This window comes from Serinus canaria, chromosome 8, assembly GCF_022539315.1.
Source record: "Serinus canaria isolate serCan28SL12 chromosome 8, serCan2020, whole genome shotgun sequence".
In the NCBI taxonomy this organism is placed as follows: Eukaryota; Metazoa; Chordata; class Aves; order Passeriformes; family Fringillidae; genus Serinus; species Serinus canaria.
Genome location: NC_066322.1, coordinates 6,167,374 through 6,191,664, shown reverse-complemented (window position 1 = coordinate 6,191,664; position 24,291 = coordinate 6,167,374). Strand labels below are relative to the sequence as shown.

Sequence of the window (24,291 nt, the reverse complement as noted above, 5' to 3'; positions counted from 1 at the left end):
CAGTAAGGGATTAGAACACAGTACCTGTAGCCATCACTCAGTATCCAGAAACAGTTTCAACAGTTTTCTGGCAAGGAATGACAAAGACTAGGTGATCTTGGGCTTGGGCAGAGCTGTCAACCAGAGCTGACAGGTCCTACTCCCTAGGTTCTCATGAATCTATCCAAGTGCCATTTTATCACTCTGATATTGCAGAAGACCTACAGTTACCTGCAGGAAGAAAATAGAGGTTTTAGGCTACAGGAAGAATGGTGAAAATAAGAAAAACAGAAAGAGTATGGAGAAGGTGAACAAGAGGTGTTTTAAACTTTGCAGCAGAATGCATATTTAACTAAAACAATTAATTCATCAAGTCTGTTTCAAAGACTTAAGAGCACTTTGGATACTACCTTACTGTTGCAGAGAACTGGAGGAACAAGAAGTCTAACAAACTGGCTTCTGGTGAACTGTCATAGAGCTCACTCCTTGCAAATTCAGGAAATACTTGAACACAGCAAAAAGTGAAGCTCCAATTAAAATTGAAAATTAAAATTTAAAACATCAATTTCTGTGTGTTGACTAAGCACCACTTCTTGAAAGCCAGCCCAACCCTTGTGTCCCAAAGCCTGTCAGGAGGACAGGCTGAATGTCACACTCTGCTCAAGCACACCAGCTTTCCTGCAGGAATTGTGGTTTCTTAGTACTCTGCTATTGGGAACGTCCCCACCCATCCTACTTACCCAGTTTTTTACCTACTGACATCTTTTCTTCCTGGCATTTTCTGAGGATATAAGGAAGAGTGAGAATCAGAATAACACAGCAGTGAAGCATCTGCTGTAAATCACCTGAGAGAAACAAAACATAATAAACCAGCCAGGAACCTTTTGGGGTCATCTCCATATAATCTACTGCAACTAAAACCATTCCTGAGACATGTGACCTAATCTGCCTTTCAAAGCCTTCAGCAAATGTGATTCCCAGATAATCATTTCCACTGCCAAACTACATTTGCAGTTTGAAATAATTTCCTAATATCTATTTTAAATCTCCAAGTCCATCACCTTTTGTCCTAGACCCACTAAACATAGAGAAAAACTGATTCCTTCTGTCTGCAGAGAAAAATTTTATATGTTTGAAAGATCATTACCATTTTTCCCAACACCTTCCTTTTCTTCAGACTAAACAACCCCAATTCTTTCAATCTTCTCCCTCAGATCATATTTTATAGGCCTCTGATCATTCTTGAAGATGAGACTATGGCAATATGTGGTACAAGGAGAAAAAGAAAAATTGATTCCTACACAAAATTCCCCAGGAAGCTGGGTGACACAGGGTTTGTTTGAAGAGGTTACTTTTGTATGATGACTGTCTGCTTTGTTGCTTGGGTGTTTTAGTCCCAAAATACATGTTCTTTCTGTTCTTTGTGGCTCACAGTGCAGGTGCTCCACTACACAGAATAGGCAGGCATTACACTCCTCACTGAAAAACATTTTGGACCTAGGGAAAACTGTTGTTATGGAAGGCAAGTTATTCTTGCCAGTCATGGAATACTTCTCCTTACTAAGATGGTATCTTTGGGACAAATTGATATAAGTGGCATTTTTGTGATACTAGGATAATTTAGGCAGAAGTTTAAGTAATTTTTAGAAACATGAGTAAAATCCTGCATCACAAAGTACATTTCAGGGAAATATATTAGTTCCATAATTGCTTCCTAGTGCTGCATTCACTCTGTCTCAGAAAGCAATATGCAGTTGTAACATACACTGAGAAACGTCTACAGTTCAGCTAAAATCAACAAAACTAAAAATAATCATGTGCATTTTAGAAGATGCCATGTCCTTTATAACCAGATAAATTAATTCTGCCATCCTCGTAATCAGGTTCACATACATAATGGAAGAATGTAATTTACTTCCATTCTCCAGAGGTATACAAAGCCCTTTCTTTTTCCTTCCAGAAAAAGGTTTTTAAATTGCATTGTGTTCTATTCACCAACATTACCCAAGCAAACAGAGTTATCTCTGAACCTCTGGGTACCATGGCATGGAAAGATTGCACTCAGAAGTCAACTGGGCTTCTGTGTATGAATTGGGAAAACAACCCTATCCAAAAGAAAGATAAGACCTACTGAGAGATAAGAAGTGCTGGGAAAATAAGCTTGATGGAAGAAAAGGAAGTGAAAAAACTTTTCCATGCTGAGGACAGAAAAGGTCTTTCAAAAACTTTTGTTAAGCACGACATATTAAACATATCCAAAACGTTGTCCAACAATAACATGAACATGGATCACATAAAATGGTGCTATCAAAGAGCCTTTAATCTAACAATTAGGCAATTTATGACCTTAATTTTGTAGAGGAACTCCTAACAAGAAGGACTTTTTATGTCCTCAGAGGATTTTAGATTTTTAACTCAAAAGGAAATGGATTTTTCAGTAAAACAGTTCATAATCTCTGGCTACCTCGTATGAGCCTTAAGAATACATCAATACGCCACTTGCCTCCTCTCATATCAAAAGCCTGTAAAATAAAACATAAACTTTGTCTGCATAGTTTAAAACTCTTTTTCTTCAATTTCCATTCTGTTTTGAAAGAGAGATTTCACTCAGAAGATGCTACCTGCCAGAAGGTGGTGAGGACAGACCCATGTGTGACATTGTTGTATCGAGGTGTACCAGAACATGAATTCTCTACACTGGCAAACTTCAGAACATAAACATTTCCACTCTGATGACAGATTACAGCCAACTGTTTAAATGTCTAGAGGTGAGAAAAAGTTTCATTGACTTTTGTTGCCAGTTCTGTATTGATATTAGTCTGACACAAAGTTTTGTATTTGCATGACCTTTTCCATCTGTAGTATTTGTGCAGCCCTAAACCACAACATGAATCCTTCTTCCTCTCTAGGAGCATTTGAAGGCTCTAGAAAATCCATTCTGACTATTACTTGTTCCCCAAACTAAGTAGAGGAAGTAAAAACCAGAGAGAACTGAAGCAAGCAGTTAAAGTGCCCTATGGTTCTGCTAAAACAAAGAAACCATACTCATCAATCCCATCCTCTGAGGACCCCTCTGCTTCCTTGTCCCCAACCTCCAAAAAGTGTGGTAGCAAAAGGAACTGGCTCACAGCTACACCTCAGCATATGCAGGGATATTAAAAGACATTTGTGAACACTAAAATTTTTCCATTTTTCATCTCCTGGACCTTTGTACAACTTTTGAGCCAGTGGTGCAAAGCCACTGTTAATGACCTATCTGATATAACGGGAGTGAATGGCCAGGAAAAGCAGTGCCTTAAACCACCCCTACTTCAAAGAATCCAGGCATGACTGGCAGTAGCTCTTCCCCTTCAGAGCTCTCACAGGTGCAGTCTGTCCTGCTGCAAGGGGAAACAGGAACCTCTGCTTCCTCTTTGGTCTCTGTGAGTCCACCATGAAAAGCAGGTCTCTTCTGGCACTTGACAAGTCTGCATTTTTTAAAACATGCCCAGATTTGGAGCATCCTGTACCTACTAAGGGAGAAGTTGCAACTGGGACTAGCAGCTATTCCTTCTGGAGATTGGCTTCAACGTAAATAAATGCAACATCTCTACCATGAGATGGAGAGGAAATCTCACCTATGTCCTGACTGCACGTCAGGATGAGACCAGTTTGCACTCTGGTTTCCAAAGAAAGGCTATTTTGGCATGTCAGCCAGCAGGGAGGCACCACATTTTTCCATAGGACCTCCTCACTGTGGAAGATCAAACTGTGATCACAGCCTCACACCACAGCACAGTGTGACCTGTGGTTTTCACTGAACTACATCAAGGACACAGGCCTGAGCCTCACAGAGAAAACAAAACATGGGAGAACAGCTAACTCAGTCTTTTAGCTGCCCATAATCTCGTTGCCAATGGTGCCACTGCACAACTGAAAATACCAGTGACAACGCTGGAGTTTCATCGCCAGGTTCTCACAGCAGACAGCTCTGACATTGCCTTAACCTTGAAATCATGACTTGGGTGAGGCAGTGGTTGACTGGATCCCCTCCAACAATTGCTTGCCTAATTCTATTAAACCAAGCCAAGAGACTCATAGAATAAACACCCAAATGAGCAAGCCATGTACACCAGTCATTATTTACAATGCACCACTGCAAAGCCTCTCTATCTTGAGCAACACTCACAATCCTGCCCCGTTTTCAGTTTCAGTTTCCTTGAAAAGCCCGAAACCAACATTTATGGTGTTAGAACACCATAAATGGCAGCAATCATAGGCTTTACACCAGGGTTGTTTAACTTACCCACTGATAAGCAGCAAAACAAACCACCCTAAACAGTAATAAAAAGAAATCTACAAGAATGAGCTCATAAGGATAATCAGAAAAACTCTGATCTCAGACTGAGGTCCACCAGGAAAAGTTGTGGAGCCAAATTTGTCACTGTGAACAACAGGTCTGGAGATACTTGGACCCAAGCAGGTGCAAAGCAGGCCCGAGCTGTGTCAGCAGAGAACTCGGTGATAAGCAGCAGCCACGCTGTACTGCTTTACAGACTGGACTTTGCAGCTGCTCTCACCTGCATCACATTTGCGTCACCTTAAAGAATACTTTGCTTTAAAAATTGGATTTTAAAGTATTTTCCATGGTGTGAATCTGAAGGCCAAGGATGCATTTTGAGGAACCAAAGAACACCGACAGGACCATGTGCATGGCTCAGCGCTAGCACACTAACACAGTGACAGAGGAGCATTCACTGTCCTGAAATATGCATTTATCAGTACTTACCTATACTTACATCTAAGTATGGATATATTTTTATAAAGGGAAAAAAAAGGAGCTAAATATATGGCTTATTAGGGTACCGGTTCATTGCATAAACAACCTTTAAAACGCAAAAGCCAAGTGCCTGCTGCTGGTTTTGCTCCACTCTGGGGTTCACTGCCCTGCGCCTACCCTGACCGTGACTCTCGAGTCACACCAGCGACCAGCACGGGGAACCCCTTCCCTGGCTGGGGACCTTGGGAAGGTCCCTGGGCCCCACACAAGCCCCTCAGCCGGGCTGGGCCGGGTGGTGCGGGGGTCCCCGCTGCCATCCCGCCCTGTCCCGCCCCGCCGGGCCCGAGCGACCGCCGGCTCCGCCATGCCCGGAACACAAACAAACACCGCGCTCAGGGGCGGAGCGAAGCGGCTCCCACCATTTTGGGGCCGGGGGAGCCCAGCAGCCAGCTGGGTCCCCCAGCCCGTCCTGGCCCGCCTCGTTCCGTCGGGGGTGGGCAGGGCTGTCCCCGCGGCGGGGCCGGGGGGCGCGGAGCCCAGCGAGGCCCCGCGGCTGCTCCCCGGGCCCGGCGGGGAGGGGTGAGAGGAGGAGCCAGGGCGGCCCGTGCGACAAAGCCCAGTGCGCAGGGAGCTGGTGACCGGGAAGCAGAACCGCGCCGGGCAGCCGCGGGGCGGGCGGACCTGCCGGAGCCCGCTGCCCCACGGGGGGTGGGAGGCCCGTCCTGCCGCCCCCCCGGCTTGGGGGTCGGGGCGGCTGCGGAGCGGAGCGGAGCGGAGCGGGAGGCGGCCGGGCTGCAGCTGCTAAGCCGCTTAGGGCCGGGGCTGGCATGAGCCTCCCCGGCGGGGCGGCTGCGGGCTGCGCGCTGCGGCGGGGAGGCTGAGGGCGCGGATCCGGAGTGGGAGGAGGCGGAGGGGGGGCCGCGCTCCCCCCGGGAAGATGGGGAACTGCCTCAAGTCCCCCACCTCGGATGACATCTCGCTGCTCCACGAGTCTCAGTCGGACAGAGCTAGCTATGGAGACGGGGCTGAGCCGGATCAGGAGCCGCCGCCGCCATATCAGGTAGGGGAGGGGGCGGGAACGGGGCCGGAGGCGGCGGGCCCCGCCGCGACTGCCGGGGGTCGCGGGGCCGCTCGCCGGGGGGCCAGCCCGCACCTCCCGGGGGCCGCCGCCTCCCCGCCGCCGCCGCTCCGGCGCTGGGCGGCCCGAACCTCTCCCTTTCCGCCCGCACGTAGCGCGGGGGAAGCCGCTTTGTCTCGGCCGGTGCCGGCGCTCCGGGCGGGCGGCAGGCGCGGTGCCGCCGGCGGGGCGGGGGGCGGAGGGCAGGGGCCGCCCGGCCGGTGCCGCGTCCTTTGTTGCCGCCGGCGGTGACATCACCGTCTGGCGCGGGGACGCTCCGGGACGGGGACCGCGGGCCCTGCCAGGGCTTTGCCCGGGCCCGCTCGCACCGCTCCCGTATTTTTAGCAGCATCTGATCTCTGCTAAGTAACTCCCCCAGCGCCGGGGATCCTGTTTCCCTTCGTCCTGTGGGGCACCGGCGGGGAAGTGCTTCCCATTGTTCGATGGTTTTTTTTGTTGGCTTTTTTTCTGTCTCTGAGAGAATTTGTACATTTACATCTTGATGACGAATCAAGGGGGAAAGAAGGAAAAGGCCCGGTATTTGCTTTGAGGGCTTTGCTGAGAGCGGAGGAGAACACCGATGCGGAGGGGGATGGCGTTGGTGTGAAAGCCTGCGCTTGGCCGCCTCTGGAAGGGATGGACACGGAAAGGGAATTTGAACTTGGGGTTGCACTTGTCTGCTCCCGGAGAACTCCACCCTCACCTACAGAAATGTGTATTGATCTAAACAAGCGGTCTACAGCACTCAAAAATGAAAAGGAAAACCATCCAGCGGTAGAACTGCACATTCTATTCAAGTTTTGAAAGTATTTTCCTGTTTGGGACAATAGCATACATACCAGAGGCATCTGCAGAAACGGCAGTAGAGACACACATTCTGGGGGGTGACTTGAGAGCTGTATGTTTTCTAGGATGGGAGTCATTCCCTAATTGCAGACCCTGATGTATAATTAACAAAATTGCAGGAAGTATTTAACCGGACAGGCGTGTAATCTACAAATGCTTTAGCGCGTACAAGAATTCCGCCCTGGTAGGAGCCCCTTGAGTGTTGAAGAGAAGCCCTGCACGCAGCAGCTCTTGCTGGTGCCCTGAAGCTGCACTGATGTTTCTTGGCAGTGTGTGCCTGATTGTTTTGTTTGGGTGTGAAGGCTAAACGCCGCAATAAATTCCGTGATGTGAGGGATTTTTGTGTTCTGATTTCTGAACTATGTCTGCTGAAGTCCAGTAAAGAGAAAGTGCTTGGTGGCCGATGAAGTTTTTTAAAGGTTGTGGTGTTTTAAATCAAGCCTGAATGGTCCACGAGGTTTAGAAGTTCATTGTATTTTTGTCAAATCAGCATAAAAAGTTTGACTGTTGGTGCAATTTACGGCATTTTTATCTGTAACTCTAAGAAGACTTGTAGAGGTTTTTGCTTTTTTGTTCTTCCCTTTGAAAGCAACCTGTTAGCTCTTGTAAGAGTCACCAACCAGGTACATGCCTTATGCAAGCCTTCTAGTGTGGATGTTGGTGTAGATGAGGACTCTTCCTCTGTTGTCAGAGGTTTTTAGAATTTTTTTCTTCATGAAGAACTTGTCTGTAAGTGTGGATGGTTGACTGAGAACCCGACAGACAGTAAAATAAATGAACCCACAGGTGTCTATTATGGAGCAAGTGTATTCATAGCAAACCTTCCCTCTGCTGAAGAAGCTGTGCAGCATCAGGTGATGTGCCCACAGGCACTTGGCTGTGTCAAACATCACTGTCTGTCCTGAAAACTCCTCCACTGATCCTGGCAGTTCCTAAAGCTTCACCTTAGGGTAGCCTTTAGTGTCTCATAGTCAAAATCAAAGCTACTCTTTCCACAGGTTTTAAACCACAATGGCTTGTGACTTTAAAAAAAAATACAGGCCTTAGCTACAATATTATGCAGCATTTTGTGCACTTAAGAGGTTGAGGGGATTTATAATTTTAAATTAGTTAATGTTTACAAGCTACACAAAACTCTAAGTATGAACAATTGCTGATGCTCCAGTATTACTTTGGTGCTAGAAGTAAGTCACCCATTTTAACTTTTAAGTAGTTGCTCAGAGACAGTGTTACAAATGGAAAGTTGTGCCCTTGTTCCTGGTAATTACTTCTTTCAATGTCTTAACCAGACTTAGTGTATAATGTGTAGACATTAGGAATGAAATCAAGGAAGGGATAAAACAAGTTTGAAAACTTGTGGCAACTAGCCTTGAGAAACTGGAAGGTGAACAGTTTTGAAGCCAACTGCTGAAATTTCAGCTGCATATTTTAGAAAATCTGATGTGTCTGTTGCTCTTTGGTTTGCAGCAATTGTGTGTCAACTTCCTGAATAGCTCTTGCAAGGTATGCAAACTAAGGGAAGGAGGTTTGCTGGGGGAAGATACACACTTACAGAAGATGACTTCTGTATTATCTTGACATTTAAAGTACTTTTTTGTGTTCCGACAGGATTGTGCCATGGGTGTTCATGTGGGACTCTTGTTATGCCTTAATATTTATTTACCTATTGAGTTCCAACTGCAAAATGTACCCCCAGTAAAAATTGCAGTATAACATGTCAAATTCCTTAGCTCAGTGAGTGCTATTAAACTGGCTGTGTAAAATTCCTACTTCCAAAAGTCAGGTTGAGAAATGGATTGACAGTATGGACACAGAGAATAATGGGGAATAACTTCCATTGAGAGGCTCTGCAAATACTTGTCTCTTGGTTCCTGTGGCAGTACCTGTTACCAGCTGCTGCAGAAAGGCCTCAGAGAGGAAGCATCTTTTTAAACAGGTGTCTGAATTGATAAGAACGTGGCCCATTAAAGCATCAGATATTTTCCAGTGCATTGAGCTTAACCACTAACATGAGAAAAAATGAAAACACACCAAAAAAAAAGAGTGTGTTTTCATAGCAGGGAGGAAGGAAGCGATTTCAAGAGTGGACCAACATTTTCATAGACAGACGCTAATTTTGAATGCCTCCATTTTAGAACCCAGAAATTACAACTGCTTTCCTGAGTGTTAAGAACATGCAGCTCCATTTTTAACCAGGGAATCTGTGATTAGGAAGGAGTTAGCTTTGGTTTTGTTTTTTTTTCTCAAGTCCTCAAAATTGAGTGTGCTTTCAACTTTGTTTTCCTTTTTGGTGTATGACTTCTTCACCATCTGTTGGCAATATGCCTTCTGCTGTTTTTCCATACAAGTTCACTGGGGTTTTTTTCAGTTTCTCTTATTCTAGTAGTTCTCCTCAAAGACTTTTTTTGCAGAACAGATGTGTCCCTTTTCTTAATCCTTGTCTTGTATTTCTGTTGTTAAATAATTCCTCAATAGCTGTAGGAAATAATTTGCCATTTTATTCAATTTTGGAATTTTTACCTGGTAAAGTACAAAATGCTTTGTACCTTTTCTCCCTAAGTTTCTATAAAGCATTACTGTGGACAAAATGCACTGCAGTCTTCTAAAAAAGATGTATGGCACTTGCTAAATTACTTAGCTAAAAGCATGAGAAATAAGCGCAAGGTCTTGGTGTTGATAGTAACCTCATACAAGCTCGTTTGATATGTTGATGTGGCAGATAGACTGATAAAATATTTTACCTGCAGAAGTCCAGAGCACCCTCTGGTACTTTGTACCACCATGTGTTGTCTTACAGGGCAAGATAAAATGTTTCAGTAGATCTAGTGGATTTTTTTTCTTTTTTTTTTTTCATTTTGAGGGATTAATTTAAAACCTTTTGGCCTGGATACACATTTGATTTAGCTGTAGGCACAAAATGAGACGAGAGATCACAAACAGGAGCTTAACCCAATGCTGTGCTCCCATAATCCTCCAAAAGCTGTTGGGGACAGCAGGTTCTGAAAGTGTAATTTAGGATGTCTCATGGCTTCTCCTAAAGCTGAGGTTGCTGCAATAGCCTCCTTGGGCCTCCTCTGAGCTGAGTGTCACCTGTACACAGTGTACATGTCCTCATCTCTCTGGCTTGTCCTGCTTCATTCCAGCTGCTCCCAGTTCAGGGAGGTGGCACATCAGCCTGTCCTGGCAGTGCCACAGGACAGTGAGGAGCACAGCACACTAGGTGCAGCCCTGGAGATGCTGAAGAAGTGCCCAGTTTGAGCAGAGAATCTTCTTGAAAGAGCCCACTACATTTCTGTGTGAGCCTTGCTCTGTGGATGGGAGTGTTGGATATTTTCTGCTCAAGAGAGAAACCAAGCCTTTGTTACTCTCTCCTCCTGACTTAAGTAATATGTTACATTAGTGTTCTGATGCTCTCTTTTCAAAGGCACGGTAATTAATATAATTAAAAATTGCTAGCCAGATGAATTCTGATCTAGGAGTTGCACCCATTTATAGAAAGAGCTGAACAAAAATTCCCTTGGGCCCCAATGGCAATGATTTATTATCTGTGACTGCTTGTATTGTACAAGAAAGGAGACTGTGGTAGTGTAACAGGTTATAATCTACCATGGAGTGGTTGTGCAAATCTAGTACTCTTGATCTATGTTGGAACAGCATAAAAGGGGGAAAAATGCAATGGGAAAATGTTACATACAGAAAGCTCTGTGAAAAAAAGCAAACCAGCCAGTAGGGTTACTTTCATATAAGAGAAAGCAGTATATTTAAGAGTTGCCTATGCATGTCTTGCCCTTTTTTCTGCTTGTCCTCCACATCTTGGTGATGGTATGTATGAATTACATCCCCAAGTTGCACTTGGGGATGTGAACTGAAATATCACTCCAGTCCACAATTCCTGAGTCTGCTGGAAACTTCAAAGGGCTTCAAACCCTTTGTTTTTGTTGCTGTGTTGCTGGTTGGTGTCTTCTGGCAGCAGTGCCCGAGGTGATAATCAGCTGCAGTGAGGAGGGAAAGTGATGGAGGAGCTGAAGTTGAGAGTTTGCTGCATGGATAAGAAATGGTAGGGTAGCCAGTGATGTTTGGTGCTTCTCCTCAAGGATGAGATTGGATTACATAAGGTCTCTCAGGCAATCTCAGAAATGAATAAGTGTTTTAATAGTTTTCTGGAATAACATTTTATCTGTGAAAGACTGAGCATTAAGTGATAAATAGTTATGATGTAATTTAGACCTGTATTCAGAAAAGCTGTGTTACATGTTTTATGCAGCAGTTCTGGTAAATTATTTCTATGTGCAATGCTATAAAACTTTTTAATATCAGTATAGGGCTATACAGTTAATTTTCCATATAGTAATGAAATATATGTATTATGTATGCCATTATAGTAGCATTCAAGATTATTTGGTTAGTGAACAATATGCCGTGACACTTCTTATTCTTCCACAGCTGAGGAATTTAGCAAGTTGTCTTAAGAATTGTATTGCTGGTAATCACTTCTAGGTGAAAAGTTTGAGGGTGCTAAGTCTAAACTTCCTTTCTAGACAACAGTTAGAAAAAGCCTGCGCCTGTGTTTCCTGTCTCAGTGAATATTGGTTTCAGCACAGCCTGCCACACTGGCTAATGGGGGGTGTCTTTCATTTTGCTGGTTAAAAAAGCTGGTGGGGTAGAGGGAGAAGAGAGGAAGGAAGACAGACCTGAAAGTAAAGGATACCGGATGGTATGATGGTATCGCAGAGTTAGGTAACTTCAGTCTTGAAAATAGCCATTCATAAACAGTTTAAATGAGTATTTTAATTAATATTGGTTGAATACTGTAATGCTTTATCTTCTTAAAATAGATTTTAAACTACAGTTGGTTAAAAATGTGTTAGGCATGGCTGGAGGAAGTGGGAAGAGTATGCTAATGTTTGAGTTCTCTGTGTTACCACCTTTCTTATAAAGTTAGAACTGGTTTCTAGATTCACTGTTGTTGAGTTGGCAGTTGGTAAGGATCTGTTCCTAACCACTCTGTCCAGAAGATCTTCCAAGGGGCATTATGAGCAGAAGGTAATATATTCATAATCACATTTAACAGAATATTGCTTTCTGCTCTCTGTGGATTTCTGCAAGGAGTGTTTTAAGTTGGCTCATGGTGGTCGTCCTGTGTCCCTGTTCATCACTTCAACAAAGGAAGGGAGCTCAGCTTAATGAGCACTTCTGCAGACCCTTTTAATGGCTGTAGTCAAACTGGTTGCAGAATGTAAGGCAAAGAAACTAAAAAAAAAAAACCTCTTGCTTGTGGCAGACTTGTGTCTTCCAGTCCTTGTGCTTGTCCTTGTTTCTGCCTCCCATATGCCCAGAGAAACATATTTGTATTTTGGAGAAGCAATAGTCTGTGGAGTAGACTAAAGCAAATCAGCCATGACTTTCCTGTGAGCTAATGAAGCAGTTCCTCAGAGACCAAAGAATTACAAAATGAGCAGGTTTTTAGGGATGTCATGGTTGAGTAAGAATGACTTTTTCTGGGGGAAAAAACTGAAGAGTCACTATTCTCTTGACTCTGAAAGACAAAGCAAGCTTCGATCTTGATTTAGACCACAAGAAAAATTGGCCCTGACATTATGAAGGTCTCAAAAGCAAAGATGTGTCTTGCTCCCCCCTGAAGGTAGGATGTGTTTTTGTAGAAGATGCTGTCATGTTCTGCCTGCCTCTTGGGGGACAGCCATAGCAGTGACCTGTCCCAGCAGAGCTTAAGTTGTGTAACTTCTTGCTGGATAAAACTGCACTTCAACCAAAAAAACTCCCAGCCCCAAGACTAAACAAAACAAAATCCACCAAAAAACCCCACTCTAGCAGCTCTAGGGTAAGCCATCATCATCCTTATTTACTGTCTTGTGTTCTGTGTGTGACTTCAGCAGACCACTTAACTGCTCTGTGCTTTAGTTTCTTCACTGTAAAATGAGGAGTGAAAGAGTAATAAAGTTTATCTTTAGTGCAGGCATGCTTAGTAATTTAATTCAAGTTTGTAAAGTGTTCAGTGGTAATTTGATTTTAATAAAATAATGTTCCTCTATTACAAAAGGAACCTCTGCGGAAATTCATGACAAACCTGATGCTGGAGAGAGAAAGCTTTATCAGAAGATCTGTTTAAAGCAGTAGATAAGTCTCTTAAAATCTGTTTTGGAATCTGATAGTTCAGCACTTATTTGGCAGCCTGCATTCCAGATGCTTGATTAGTAGGATGGAGAGTCTGTGGAGATGGTAATAAGAAATCTTGCCTAATCAGGGTGATGAGTCTTTGCTGTGCTGGAAGATCATGCATTCTTTTGGACAAGCCAACCCAAACAAGCACTACCACCCTCCCTAAAATCTAGGACCACCATGCGTTTAGGGAGCTCTTCCCGTATGTTTCCCGTATGTACCTTGGCTTCAGTGCTGTGATCAGCTGTTGCTGGCTGTACATCTGGAGTCAGTTTCTGACCCACGGAAAATAAACCACTTTTATGTTTTGAAGAGATAATGATCTGTGGAATGGACTAAAGCAAATCAGCCATGACTTTCCTATGAACTAATGAAACAATCTCCAAGAGACCAAACAGTTACAGAGAGCGATTATTTTATTTACCAGCCCCTCCATAGGAATCTGCCATCCGCTCTGTTTCTCATCAGTGAAGGAGAAGGTCAGAATGCCAGTGGCAGAAAAGCTGCTGGGCCAGGATCCACACACGGTGACATGGACAAAGAGCAGATGCGTGCGGCGACTGGAGGAGGAGATAAAAGCGCCATCCTTAAACCGCGGTTGCGTCAGCCCAGTCACAACCAGCTGGGTTATTGGGCTGGGCATTTCTGCTGATCCACCACAACACTCATGCATGCTCTGTGCACGTTTGTGTGCACACATGTACCCTCTGTCAAAGGCCAGGCTGATTTTTGAGCCTTCTCATCCTCCCTCTGTTTTAAGCCATTAGTTTAGTTGAGGGATGATGTAGACTTGAGGTGCCTGGGGGAGGACTGAAACTATTGGAAGGAGGAGAGAAACTGTGACTCAGGAAATTCAGTTCCTCCCTTAGTCCCAGCATGCAGTGATGAATGTGCAGACTATTATCCTTGCAATACTGAAACCTGTTTCCCTTGATTGTATTTTTGGACACTGGAGTGGCCTCTGTGTCCTCTCATCTGCTCTTTGCTCAGAGGGAGCAATTTGTATTTCTAGAGGCAAGGTTCAGGAGCAGTCCTTGCATGTAGTACCTGCACTCCAAGGCCAAAAGGTTGTACAGGGACAACTTCATCCTCATTTAAAGACAAGTCTCAGCTGGCTGACAGGACTGAGTTTCCCAGAGCTTGGGACTGGAGCTGGCCCACATGCCAGTGGAGTTTAGACTGCTAAGAGAGGTCCTAGAAGAGTCAAGGAAAAGCCTGGTTTATGACTAATAAAATTTAATGAAGCTGCTGGACTATCCAGTTGTAAGCAAAAAATGAGTCAGTCTGTGCTGGTTTGGACAAAAGCAAGGAATTGACCCATTTTGCAACCACGATTAAAACCATTACATCTACCACATGATGCCAGTTTCTAATCTGTGTCATGGCAAAACTGCATTAGAAGAGAAAATCAGACTAGAATGTATCCCACAAATATATTATAACATAACTACTGTCCAAGTATAAATAGCTCTGTGGAGACTATAAAGTGTCCCTGTAGTCCTCACCACTTTCACTCTGTGTGGCTCTCCAGATGATTTGTGTACAAGCTTTAGCCAGAAGGAAATGGAGCAATATTTCTCTGTATTTATTCCCATAAGATGTATCTTGGTAGTGGGGATACAAATCTCTTATGACTCAGTGTGTGAACATTGCAGAATTGGATGAGGTTGGGTGCTCTTGCCCTTTCTGTTTCAGAGCTGTGGGAGGCTTATCTAAGAGATCAAAGTGCATCAGATTCTATTATTTTGGTATCTATGGGACAGTATAATGCATGAATACTCTGGTCCAGTGCCTGTGTCTGACTTTTATTCATCACTGTAATTAAATCCAGATCCAGAGCTTGTTCTGTGCACTGAGCGTTAATCAGTGTTTTATTAACACAGTTGTCGAAATCTTTAATTCAGACATTGTGTAATTTTGCAATATAGATTAAGACTACTATTTATTTTGCCTGAATGCATTAATTTTATTTAAAGTTCAGAAAGAGAAGAGATTGCTCTCAGGTTTTGAACAAATGAGTGCAAGCATTGCTTGACTGCAGACATACCAAACTGCTAAACTGGTTTGGGCTGCACTGTTGCTTAACAAAAAGCAGTGAACTGCTGTTTTCAGTGGAAAATACATAAAAGGCTCAGCAAACTAATGCTCTAAATTCAGAGTTAGTTAAGACACTGAAATTAATGTTTTAACATCTGTAGACTTTATTTTATGCTCTGTAGTAGTACTTGCTTAATTGCCATTACAAGTTTCTGATGTTTTGGGATTTCCCTTGCTTGTTTTCTGTTTAAATATTATGATTTGGATTGCAGTTGCATCCATTTATCTTCAGTTTAGCTTATGAAATATGACTAAGACATTGCTTTAGTTTCTGCTTCACAGAGTTCTTTAATGTTGCATCTATATATTTGGAGACCTTGAGGCAGTTGTGGATTGTCCCATGGAGAATGGTGTCCTTGAAAGTGTATTACTCTTCTTGGAAGGAAAGAGAATCAGTTTTAAAATTCAAGCAAACACTTGATGTTAAATTAACTGTTAATTTTTTTCTTGGTTAGTACTTTTTCACCTCTCACTTCCTGGCCCTCCAAGTGTCTGGGCTATTTTGATTGTGCTCACAAGAACTGATGAAATCCTCTCTGTAGTCACTAAACTGAAATACAGGCCCACACCTCTACTTGACAGTTTTTAGGGGTTTGCTGGTTGGAGTGGGTGAGGAGCACTGCATAGGTGATGCTGCACTGAGGTCTGTCCCGAGCTGAGGAAACTCTCCCTGCCCTGGTCACCTCTTCAGCTAATGGTACCTTCATGTTGCTACAGTGGCTGAGCTGGCCAGGGACCCCAGTGGCTGGGCTGAGTTAGGTGGTGGCTCTTGGCCCAGACCTGAGTGAGATGCTTGGATTTTCTCCCACCTGCCCTTGATTGGAAGTGGGAAGTGGTATTTAATCCATTGGAGTGGATTCATATGAAAGCTCGCCTGGAGCTGTGCTGGGTTGTGTGTAATCATTACAGCCTCCTGTAAGAATCACAGATGAGGTGCAGGGAGGGATTTTACATAATGTCTGAATATAGACAAACTCCCTGAAATTTCTGAGACCTGAAGTTGTATCTCCTTTACTATGTGGCTAAACTACTGAAAGTAAATTTACTAAAGAATGCCCATTCTTTCTGTAAATATAGTGAGTTTCTCAGTTTAAAGTGGATGGAGTCAGGTATTCAAACAGACAGTGTTTCATGGCAAGTTTTGTTTTTAAAAGTCCTTTAGGAAACAAAAAAATGCTATCCACACAAGATTTCATGCTCCAAGTAATCTTTTATTTCCTTTAGAAACTGTATTCTTGTTCAATGAGTAACCTGGTTTTTTCTGCCTCCCAGAAGAAGGAAGATGACCTAGATCTAGAGGTTCCTGGGGAAAAGTTCACTTCACCCTATATATAGCAGCTCCTGAAGTGTCTTTATGGATCTGTCATTTACTCTGAGCTGATGAACTGAAAGAGAAAAGAGCTGAAGTTTTAGGCTGAGGAAGGAAAGGAGGGTGTTTTAACCCCTGCTTTTTTTGGGGGGGGGACCTATCTTATGCACATAGCACTGCATTATAGCCAGGTGAAGGCCGAACTGCCCAACTTCCAGCTGCAACACTGAATTTCATGTCTCTGTGTCTCCTCAATGTGCTGCAGCCAAGAAATTACCAACTGCTTCTGTTAAAGGAGTGAATTGGATCCTGCCTCTGTGCCAGCAGGAGTTTCTGCCCGGGACTCAGAACGTGATATCCTGGGGTCACTGTGTTCTTTGCTCTGGTCAGATCACGCAGATGGAGACTCCTGCAAGCAGCACTGCTGGCACAGTGGTGTTTTTATTGGAAAGCAAAAACTGGGAAAATGGTAGTAACAACTACATAACAGGTGCTACCAAACAGGCTGTTGGTGTTGAGGGATCAGGCAAGTGTTTCCACCTCAGGGTGGTGAGTCAAACAGTGAAGTGTACTGCAGGCTGAGGGAAATCTGCCTGTCCTTTTGTCAGCAGAAGGCTTTTTTTGGTACAAGAGAGTTTATCTGAGTGCATCAGCAACTTGAGTAGTTTGGACTTCTGCAGCTTTTCTGGGGAGAGAAGGGTGCTTTCCAAGTCCCTACAGAAAGTGCCACTGCCTAAGGACACCACACACTCCTCTCCTGGGGCCTTCCCACACCAGGGCCAGTGCTGGTGGAACCCATCAGTGCTCCTGTGGTGGGCTGTGTACACCTCTGGCACGTGGAGAAAGCAGCATCTGTGTTTGTTTAACTTGATGGCAGGATCCTGCTCCAGCACTTAAAAATAATGACTTCAGCAGGCCCAGCTCAGGAATGAGCACAGCCAAAGCCTGAGGAGGGGCTCAGAGTCTGTCTCGATGTTCAGCAGGCCATTGGCTGAAACCAGGCAAAAATGAGGTGTGCCTTGTGCTCAGCGTTGTGTGTGTAGATGTTTCTGGGACAAGGAGGTCTGATCTAATCATCCACTGCTGCCAGAAAGGGATTGTTTAGCTTTTCCCTTCTGTATTCCACATGGAGCCATGTTCTCTGCAGTCACTCCATGGTGGCTCTGGTGCTTGGTGGGTCAGCTCAGCTCATACCATTCATGTGTCTGAAATGGGTGGTCTTATGCTTCTTCTGGTCAAATGAACTGACTTTCTGGTGGAGATTTGATTTATCAGCACTCTTTGCTACCTATAGATTGCATTTTACTTAGTGACATCCGTGGAAAGATCTAGAGGTGTCAGGTATTAGATGTGTGCTATTGCTATCAAGTATTAGAGAAGTTTTGGCTTTTGCATGTTGAAATTAAGGCTCTATTTGGACTCAGCTGTGTACCACAGCATGCACAGAATAAGTACCTAATACTGGTTTGGGCAGTGACTGCATTTGGGAATGGTCTGTGCATGAAATGCTGTCAAGTTGCCATTTTTAACTTCAGCAGGGTGGTGATTTCTGTTGAAGGGATTTTATTGCTTCAGGACAAATGTCTGATGTGGACAAAGCCTTAATTCTTTATTTCTTAAATGTGATCTTTCTAGTTAAAAAAACCTCCAAAACCATAAAACAGTGGTTTGTCTACCACAACCACCTTTAAGATTCTTGAGTGCTTTTCTTTGCTATTTTTCTTGTAAAGAAGTGTCATTAATGTTACCTAACAGTTCATGAGTAGACTTGGTCAGTGCAGGAGTGTCTGAAGGCTTGGGCAGCCTGTTCATATTGTGCAGCAGCCTGTGCTGTCCCTTGGGACACAGCTGACCACAGTAACATCATTGATCTGCGTTGTGGCTTCTGCTCTGCCTCCTTCCTCACACAAACCTTCCAGTTACGATTCCGTGGATGGTTTCCAAAGTCTGAATGTTGCTTGGCAAGCTTTGTCACTGCTGTTAGGAGTTTGATTACCTTTGTGCATATGTATGTGAGGACTGCCAGTGTCTGTGGCTTTTAATAAAACAACCTCCTCGTAGTCTAAAATGTTTAGAGTTAAGAAATTATATAATTGTGCAAGAGCAGGAGTTAGGCTGGCTGCCTCAATTTGACTGTCCTGTTTTATATGTTGTGTCTTCTTGTTCTAGTTTGGCATCACTCAGAGGAGGCCACTGGCTTCCTGTTGAAGCCAGTCTTGCTTAAGGCAAATAAAGGGACAAAACCCTGTTTCAGAAAATAAATTTGAGAAACAAATCTTGCTGATTCTTTGTGCATCCACTCATGCAGCATTACCAGTTCTCCTTGCTGGAGTAATGCTGTGCTCTTATGTAGCTCAATCCCCCTTGCTCAGAACCTTTCTGTTCAGCTTTCTGAATTCAGAACCGGGAACACTGAACATGAGTAGTAAATACCATCTTTACAGGTTTTTTTGCATCTCATTAACTGTGTTGGGTCAGGCTTAGTTTTTGACTTGGAGACCTACCAAAAAAACCCTCAAAGCCACATGAGATGGGGCTGCTGGGGCAGAGAGAGCACCCTTCCTTGTCAGTAATATTTAACATTGCCAGGGCTGTGGGGCACTGCAAAGCTGCAGAAATTGTTTTCTGAATGGGACCACTAAGGTTCCTTGGATTATTTCACAGAATATGCTGGCCAGGTTTCAGTTTGAATACAGTTATGCATTCAGCTGGACAGAATAAACTATTTAAATTAGAGCAGTAGCCAGTGCCCTTTCTGCCTTAAAAAGACTTTAGTAATACAGCAAACTAAAGTAAGACAAATACTTTTTAAAATCCTAGTTGCAGAGTGGTTACCAGCAGTGAAGTGCCTGTAGATTGACAGAGACTGCAGCAATGCCATGTACACTTGTTCACTGATGGCCTTACATTTTGGTTGCCAGGGGCCAAATCCTCATCAGTGGTGCAGCTGCCTGGTGCTACTCAAGCAACACAAGTGGAACTTCCAGCTAGCATATGTTTAGCAGAAAAAAAAACTTTATAAATGTCTTTTGTTGAGCCCTGCCTTCATTCCTGCTGCTGCCTGTAGATTGTGCTGCGGGAGAAAGGGTTTGGCCAAGAGCACTTGTGCTCCAGTGTATCTTCCACCAGTGGGCTATCAAAACCCTCCCTGAGATCAAACCAGAATTCCTAATGGAAAATTATTTTGCCCAAAAAATTTTATTTTCTCATGTTTAAAGCTTTTATTTTGTTAGTATCTTAAACTTTGAAGTGGGCATGACAGTGTTTGCTGACTTGGCTTCAACAAAATGAGGCTTGGATTTAATGAGTGTTATCTTTTGTGTTTTATTTAAATTAGCTTTGGGTTAAACATGACAAGCATTATTGCTAGCTTTTACAATGCATCATAGATTATATTATTTTGGATAACTGTTTTTAGTACAGTCTTGAAAATTGCATATTAACAAGTCTGTAAATTGCACTGATTTCTGGTGTCTAGACAAGGGGATATATGGATAATTTTGCATACATTCAGTGAAGTTACTTTCTGCAGACCATGGAAGCTTTTGAAAGACACTGGTCAAGCTTTGCCCTGTTACCCCTACAGGGATCCTCTTTTGATCAACCAAGAGCTTATTTCACAGTTCTAGATTATTAATGTAAACTTGCAGCTGTTATTCTTCTACCAGATAGGTCTTTACTTGTTTCTCTGATGTTTACACTCCTGATTTATTTAGAGATCCTATATCCCTTTCAGCCTTTGTTTTTCTGGGCTAACGCTTCTATTTTTATTTTGTTTATTAGCAGATATGATATTTAAACAACTTGGTTTTCCTGAAAAACAAAATGTCTCATCTATAGTCAGTGAAACCAAACAAAAGTAACAGTGGAAAAAAGAAAATAGGGCATGTTTTAAGTGATGGAGGGGGCATTGACTGACCACGCAGCATCTTGCAATGAATTTGTCATGTGGACTCACAATAGTAGTTAGAGACAATACTGAACTCCAGATCTGCAGAAAGTGCAGCTCCAAGGGCTGAGCACCTTTTCAGGTGCTGCTGGATGTTACCTTCTCTCACTGGGGTAAACCATTCCATAACATGAATGAACACCTCACCAGGAGTGCAGCACTACATGGAATGATACAAAAAAATTAGAGCCAGAGCTGTAGGTTATTTCAAGGCTAATTTCCGTATAAAGCTTGAGCAGAGCAAAGAAATTTTCTTTAACCTGATTTCTAGTCTGAAACTATTTTGCAGGGTACTTGCTTATGGTATTCAGCAGACTTCATTTGATGAACACTGGACTCCTTTTTCCAAAGTTCATGTAGAAGGCCATGCCAATCGTTTTCTACCCCCAAGGAAGAATGCAGAGCTGCCCGTCTCCCAGAAGGATCAGTTTATTTCGTTTCTACTGTGTGATTAAAAACAAGTGACAGAACAAAAAATTGTTTGCTGCAATAATTTCTACTCAGGTCTTTATTGCACTGGAGATTCACCCATAAGAAAGGTGGTATCCCATTTAAAGACAGGAATTCAGGTTCATCTTGTTACTTTGCCTGTTTGGTTCAGCAAATCTTCTGGTGTTCCCAGGGAAGCACATTCCCTGACTTCACTTAACTGCAGCCAGCTGTGAGGAGACAGAGTCTAGTGCTGTAGCCTTGCAGGAGTGGCACTAAAAGCCATCTGCTTCCCAAGTTGCTCTGCTGCAGCCTGTGCCTCTTGGACAGGTCTCCATTCAGGGATCAAAGGGTGAACTAGAAAGTCTAGAAAGAGAACTAAAATGTTTCATAGTCATTGAGTCATGATATTTCTGCTTATGAAGTTTGAGCAGTAGGCTGCTTTTTCTCTTGGGGCTTATCTAGGTATTACAGTTACCTCTGTAGTTACACCCTAATAACTCCCAAGGTAACAACACTGGATCTCCAGACTAAATGTCGTAAATTAAACGTAAAGCATTCACAGGTTTTCTTGATAGCTGTTTTGCTGGGGCTGTATGTATTTTTCTTTTTTACCTCCCAAAAAAGCTCAGTGTTACTCCATTCTGGTGTTTTGTCGTGACTGCAGTTTGTCTGTGTGAGTATAAACTGACAAAACTTATTTTAGTGAGCGTGTAGGTTGCAGCAGGACATGGTTATCCCACCCTAAACACTAATGCAGGAGGATGCAGTGAATACGAGTGTTTCTTTATATTTTCATAAAGCCTGAGAGTGTTGATAGCATAATGTTAAATGACATTGGGGTCTCATTTCTGACTCAAGGGGACAACAAAAGTAGCATGAACCTTGCCCAGAGTGGTGGAGCTATGCTTCAGTTCAGGACCTGAGCTGTATCTTTGTATGTGTGTGTAAATGTTCTTGGTAAATTAGAGCTTTTAAATTTTACAGAAAAATTTTGTATTTCCATGAGACTTTCTCAATTCCAGCTGTAAAACTGCCTCGTATGTATCACTGTGTTTAGTGTTCGGGGTTTCTGATGTTCCTCACACAACGTGAACGATGGGTTGTTGCGTATGGATGAGCTGAGGCTGGAAGTCTCCAGGCTTTGCAGCTGCCCTCATGTGGGTGTGACAGGGTGAAATGGGCCTTTGTCTTCCAGCCAGTCAGTCCATATTCGGAAAAATGACCTCTCTGTTCTCATGTCCCTCCTCTCAAACAGTTTTCTGTTCTTCTGAAATTTCGTGGCAGCCTGAGCCATAATTCAGGCAAGTACTCAAGTAGGTGCTCAAGTGCCATGTCCCTGGTAGTATTTGAAATCCTTACTAAGTGTGCTTCTGGGGCTGTGGTGGGAACATTGGTAGATTTTATTGATCCATGCAGACAGCAGGATGAATCCATTGTGGAAACTCCCAAGTTTTCCTTCAGAAAGGCAGCTGCATGTAAACAAAGCCCTGTCCTCCATGACAGTGGGTGTAAGCAGGGGAATGGTCTGACAAAATAGAGGTTTTTCTTCATCCCATTGCAGCTGAACAAGATGGGAGCTGCAGAGGCTGGGTTGGGCTCTGTGCCCCTCTTCTCCCCCCTCACCTTTACAAAACCTTGGACCTGCTTCAGTTCCTCCTTCAAAGCACCTACTCTGAAAGCACCTGTGCAGAAACCAACATGGGTATTTTTGGTGTGAAACCACCCCAGGCAAGATCCAAAGATGAGGGTAAAAAGCCCCACTATGCCATAGATTGAAAAGGCTGATTAGCCAGGTGTTTGCATGTACAGTTGGTGGTGGAGGTTGTACCTTATTTATCTGTGAAACTGAATGTTTACAATTTGTCCTGCGTACACCAGCAACTGGCTGTTTCATACATAGCAGTGAAATGAATCCGTGTTGTCTGGTGACACATTAAAGGGATGAGCCAGGTGCCCACTGAACTGTCTCTGTGCATTTAAAACTTCAGAATAGTAGGAAAAATGTATTCTGGAAATATTTCACTTGTATAACCAACTCCTGAGAGAGCTGTTTATGATTTCTCTACCTGTTCTTGGCACAGGCTTTTTTTCTGTTAGAAGGGGTTTGACAGTTGCATGAGATCACACTTGGATTTGTGCCCTGCGAGCTGAAAACGCAGAGTCATTGCTTGCGAGGACAAGACTTAGCTGGAAAAAATAGAAACATTGCCCTTGTGTTCACTGCTAATACTGCATGGAGAAGTGGAGCTCTGTCAGGCTTTAGTCTGCCTTGATATTCATGCAGTCATTATTTGCTTATAAATAGAGAACTGCTTTAAAACAAAACCCAACAAACCAATAGATTCAGAAATACTCATTTAATGACTGGGACGTTCCTTTAAGATTAATAAATGACTGGATGAGATGAGCTGATAGGCTGACTCGGTGCCTCTGGCTATTTACAGCTGCTGCTTATTAACTCAGAGATGAAATAATTAATGTCATTATCAAATGATGCTAAACAAATAGATCACATTTTTTGTGTGCGCTCATTCTCCCTGAAGTGGGAGATGGCAGCGAGTGGGCGCCTGGGGGAAGTGTCAGTGTCCAGACTATGGAGTGCCCTGAGCTGTGCCTCTTGTGCACAGCCCAGCAGTTCAGCATGCTGCTGGCACCAATTCAAACCCCAGTTCCAGCCTCAAGATGTGGCTGAAATCACAGAAAATCCCAGTCAGTTTCCCAGGATCTGGTGGAAGAGAGGAGCTGTTGGCTGGCTGGATTGTAGGGACAACTTCCCCAAGCCCCCTCACCACCAGCAGCGCACAGAGACTCAGGCTGTGCTTCAGGTGCCCCAGTGCATGGCAGGGCTTTGTGAGGCTTTCCAGCAGGCTGACGCAGAAACATGCTTAAAAAAAACCCCAAAAAAGCTGTAGTTATGCTGTTGTAAAATGCAGTGTTGATGTAGCCTTTAACTGGCCTCAGAAAGCCTCCTGGCTGCCTGTGCACAGTCCCCTGCTGCACTGAGGCTTCTCACACACCTTGGTCTCAGGGGTATCCACTGCCCATTAGAAATTCAGATGATGCCAATAAGAAAATAAAAAGGCCTGTGGAGCTGCATGTACCATCAAACTGCCAAGGTGTGGCAGCTTTCTGCTTGAGCAAGCATTTGTAATTGAGGATGGCTTTGTTAAAAAGGCAATTAAAATATTTCAAATTGAGTACAAAGTTATGATGCAGTGAAGTATAGCACAGATTCCTGGGTTTTGGAACAAGCCCTGCTGTCACAGTCTCACAGCAGGTGCCCCACACCAGCAGTCTCTCTGCTGCAGGTTTTCCTGCTCTGCGTACACAGACCCGGCTCATCACCAGCCCCATCTGCTTTTTGAAGCTCTTCTGCAATAGTGTGTGGACTGCTGCCCCTTTTCTCCCCCAAGTTGTTTATCCTTAGTAGAGCAATCTGTTTTCTCTCCTTTCCTTATGCTGTGGCAGAGCTTTTTACTGCACGAGATTCCCACTCTCCTGACTCCCTGTTTTCTGTGAGGCCTGGTGCAAAATTCTTCTGTCAGGTGTGGCAGAAGTTTGCAGTGTGTGAGAATCCTGCACTGCAGAGTCCCTGCAGTTTGCTGCCTGTCCTGATGGAAAAAATG

The 24,291-nt window shown here is 43.8% G+C and overlaps 1 protein-coding gene across 1 annotated transcript in view; it reads left to right on the top strand.

The window, feature by feature from the left end:
• Positions 1-5,394: 5,394 nt before the first annotated feature.
• Positions 5,395-24,291, top strand: part of RNF11 (ring finger protein 11) — a 30,046-nt gene continuing 11,149 nt past the window's right edge. Inside the window, exon 1 of the mRNA XM_030226291.2 lies at positions 5,395-5,798. Coding sequence (XP_030082151.1) covers positions 5,676-5,798 — 123 coding nt within the window. The 5' untranslated portion in view covers positions 5,395-5,675. The remainder of the gene's footprint in view (positions 5,799-24,291) is intronic.